This window comes from Pinus tabuliformis, chromosome 7 (assembly GCF_031772625.1).
Source record: "Pinus tabuliformis cultivar Carrire ecotype Pingquan chromosome 7, CPIR1, whole genome shotgun sequence".
In the NCBI taxonomy this organism is placed as follows: Eukaryota; Viridiplantae; Streptophyta; class Pinopsida; order Pinales; family Pinaceae; genus Pinus; species Pinus tabuliformis.
In genome coordinates, this window is record NC_142293.1 from 534,763,787 (window position 1) to 534,766,307 (window position 2,521).

A 2,521-nucleotide genomic window follows, 5' to 3' on the forward strand; every position below is an offset into this window, starting at 1 on the left:
AAAATGGGTCCAACGTAAATGCAAAGTTGGAGGATTCACTAATGCCACCCACCTGGCCCTTATCCCTAAAGAAAATCGACCTCTGACTTTCTCTCGCTTCCGCCCAATATCCTTGTGCAACTCATCATATAAAATTTTGACAAAAATCTTGGCTACCCGACTAAAGCCAATCCTCCCCTCTCTAATATCTGAAAATCAAGGAGGTTTTTTGGCTAATAGGCAAATTTTGGACTCCATCCTTCTCGTCCAAGAGGCCATACACTCCAGTGAAATCTGAAATCCGAAATACTAAAGTTAGACTTAGCCAATGCCTTTGACCGTGTCAGACACTCATTCCTGTTTGTTGTGCTCGAAAAAATGGGTTTTGCCTCATCCTTTATTAGCCTTATCAAAGCATGCATTACAGGACCTTGGATATCTCCTCTTCTAAATGGTAGACCTGGACCTCCCTTCCAATCCTCTCGGGGCCTTAGACAAGGCTGCCCTCTCTCACCCTATCTCTTTATATTAATGGCTGAATCTTTTAGCAGAGTTCTGGATTACAATCGTCGCATGGGCCTCATCACCGGAATCAAATTTGACAATGGTGTCAAAAACATTAATCACTCTCAGTTTACCGATGATACTCTTTTAATGGGGGGAGCTTCAAACATTATAGCCCGTCGCTTTAAAACCCTTCTCAACAAATACATGAGTTATTCTAGAGGTCTGATAAATTATCTTAAGAGCTGTATATATGGGTGGAACACATCGGCACATGTCCTCCATAGGATTGCTCGTACTCTTGGGGTTCCTTACAAGCTGAACTGGGAACAATTTACCTATTTGGGCATGCCTGTATGTACTGGCAACTTGAAAGCTACAACCTGGGAAATTATTATTGACAAAATGAAACGGAAGATTCAGCATTGGGGCACCTCTTGGCTTAACCCTGCGGGGCGCATCACTCTCTTGAAAGCAGGCCTCTCATCCCTGCCCTTATATTGCTTTACTCTTATTCAAGCCCCTGCTAACTTCCATCTTAAAATGGATGCTCTCCTTCGTCACTTTCTTTGGCAAGGAGGAAGAAATGAAAAAAAAAAATATAACTTGGTTAGATGGAAGCAGGTCACTCAGCCTTGTGAGAATGGAGGGCTGGGAATCAGGTCATCCAAATTTCTAAACCTTGCCTTTGCTGGCAAGCTGGTTTGGAGACTTATAACTGGAAGGAATGCTTGGTGGAAATCTGTTCTCGAAAAAAAGTATCTCAGCCGCCCAAGGTACCAGCTCTTGGATCATGAGCTTCCCAACAGAGCTTGTTCAAAAATTTGGAGGATGTGTAAAAAAGCTATCCCTTTTCTTGATCAAAACACTTCTAAAGTGCCAAAAGGAGGCAGCCACATAAGAATAGGGGAAGACAAAATTATGGGGTATCAGCCCATCAGCCAACGGCCTGGAACACAGCAAATTCTAGCTCACTTCAGCAGCGTAGGTATTCAAACTTTGGCTCAGATCTCTCAATGGGAAACCCTCTCCCAATTTTGGAAAGGATGGAGTTTCCCTCAGGTATCAGCAGATATAGAAATTAGCCTTAACAACCTGAAAACTCATCTTCATGGTATAGCGCCCACCAAACGCTACCTTGCTGATGAATTCCGATGGGACCCCTCAGGCACTGTTTACACTATTAAGGCAGCATACCATTAGATTTGCACCAGCAAGTATCCCATGGCAATCTGGGCGCATTGGAGACTTGTTTGGAAGGCTGAAACCCTTCCAAAAATCAAATTCTTCTTATGGATCCTTTTAAGAGGGAAAGTCCTCACTGCTGAGAACCTCAGAAAGCGAGGAATACATGGGCCATCACGCTGTCCAAATTGCCAAAATGAAGAAGAGACAATCCAGCATCTGTTTATAGACTACTCCTTTGCCTCAGCCTGCTGGAAAGAAGCCTTTCGAAGCCACAATCCCCCCTGGGTGCCTAGCACAAGCATATATGAAGTGCTGCATACATGGAAAAAGAGCTACCCGTGGGGAAGAAAAGCAAACAATGCAGCCTGCAGGGTCTGGAACGCCTTGCCCTGTACTCTTCTCTGGAACATCTGGTTAGCAAGAAACAGAAGGATCTTCAAAGGCACAACAACCAACGTCATAAAAACTTATAAAAAAGCTTGGAATCTCAACCTAGAAACACTATCCTCAAAATGTCATGGGAATCTGAAGGTGATGGATTTGACAGTTGAAGAAAGGAATTACATAGGTCAGATTCTGGACAGAAGCAGCATAGAACAAAAAAGACATGACCCCAATAGCAGAGACAGGCCAATAAGCAACTGGAAAATCAGGATGAAAGATGAAGAATTTGCCCGGTGGCTCAAGAACAACAATACTCATTATCTGTTTTTCGATGGAGCCTCCAAATCCAACCCAGGAATGGCTGGGGCTGGAGGTCTTATATGCAATGGTAATGGAGATGTTTTAACTGAATTTGAATGGGGACTGGGCCATGCTTCAAACAACAGGGCTGAAGCCTTCGCCCTCC

General features: G+C 43.9%; 1 protein-coding gene across 1 annotated transcript; it reads left to right on the plus strand.

The window, feature by feature from the left end:
* Window positions 1-510: 510 nt before the first annotated feature.
* Window positions 511-1,686, plus strand: LOC149248422 (uncharacterized). Its single transcript, XM_089449826.1, has one exon. The coding sequence runs from the start codon at window positions 511-513 to the stop codon at window positions 1,684-1,686; it is 1,176 nt and encodes a 391-aa protein (XP_089305952.1).
* Window positions 1,687-2,521: the final 835 nt, after the last annotated feature.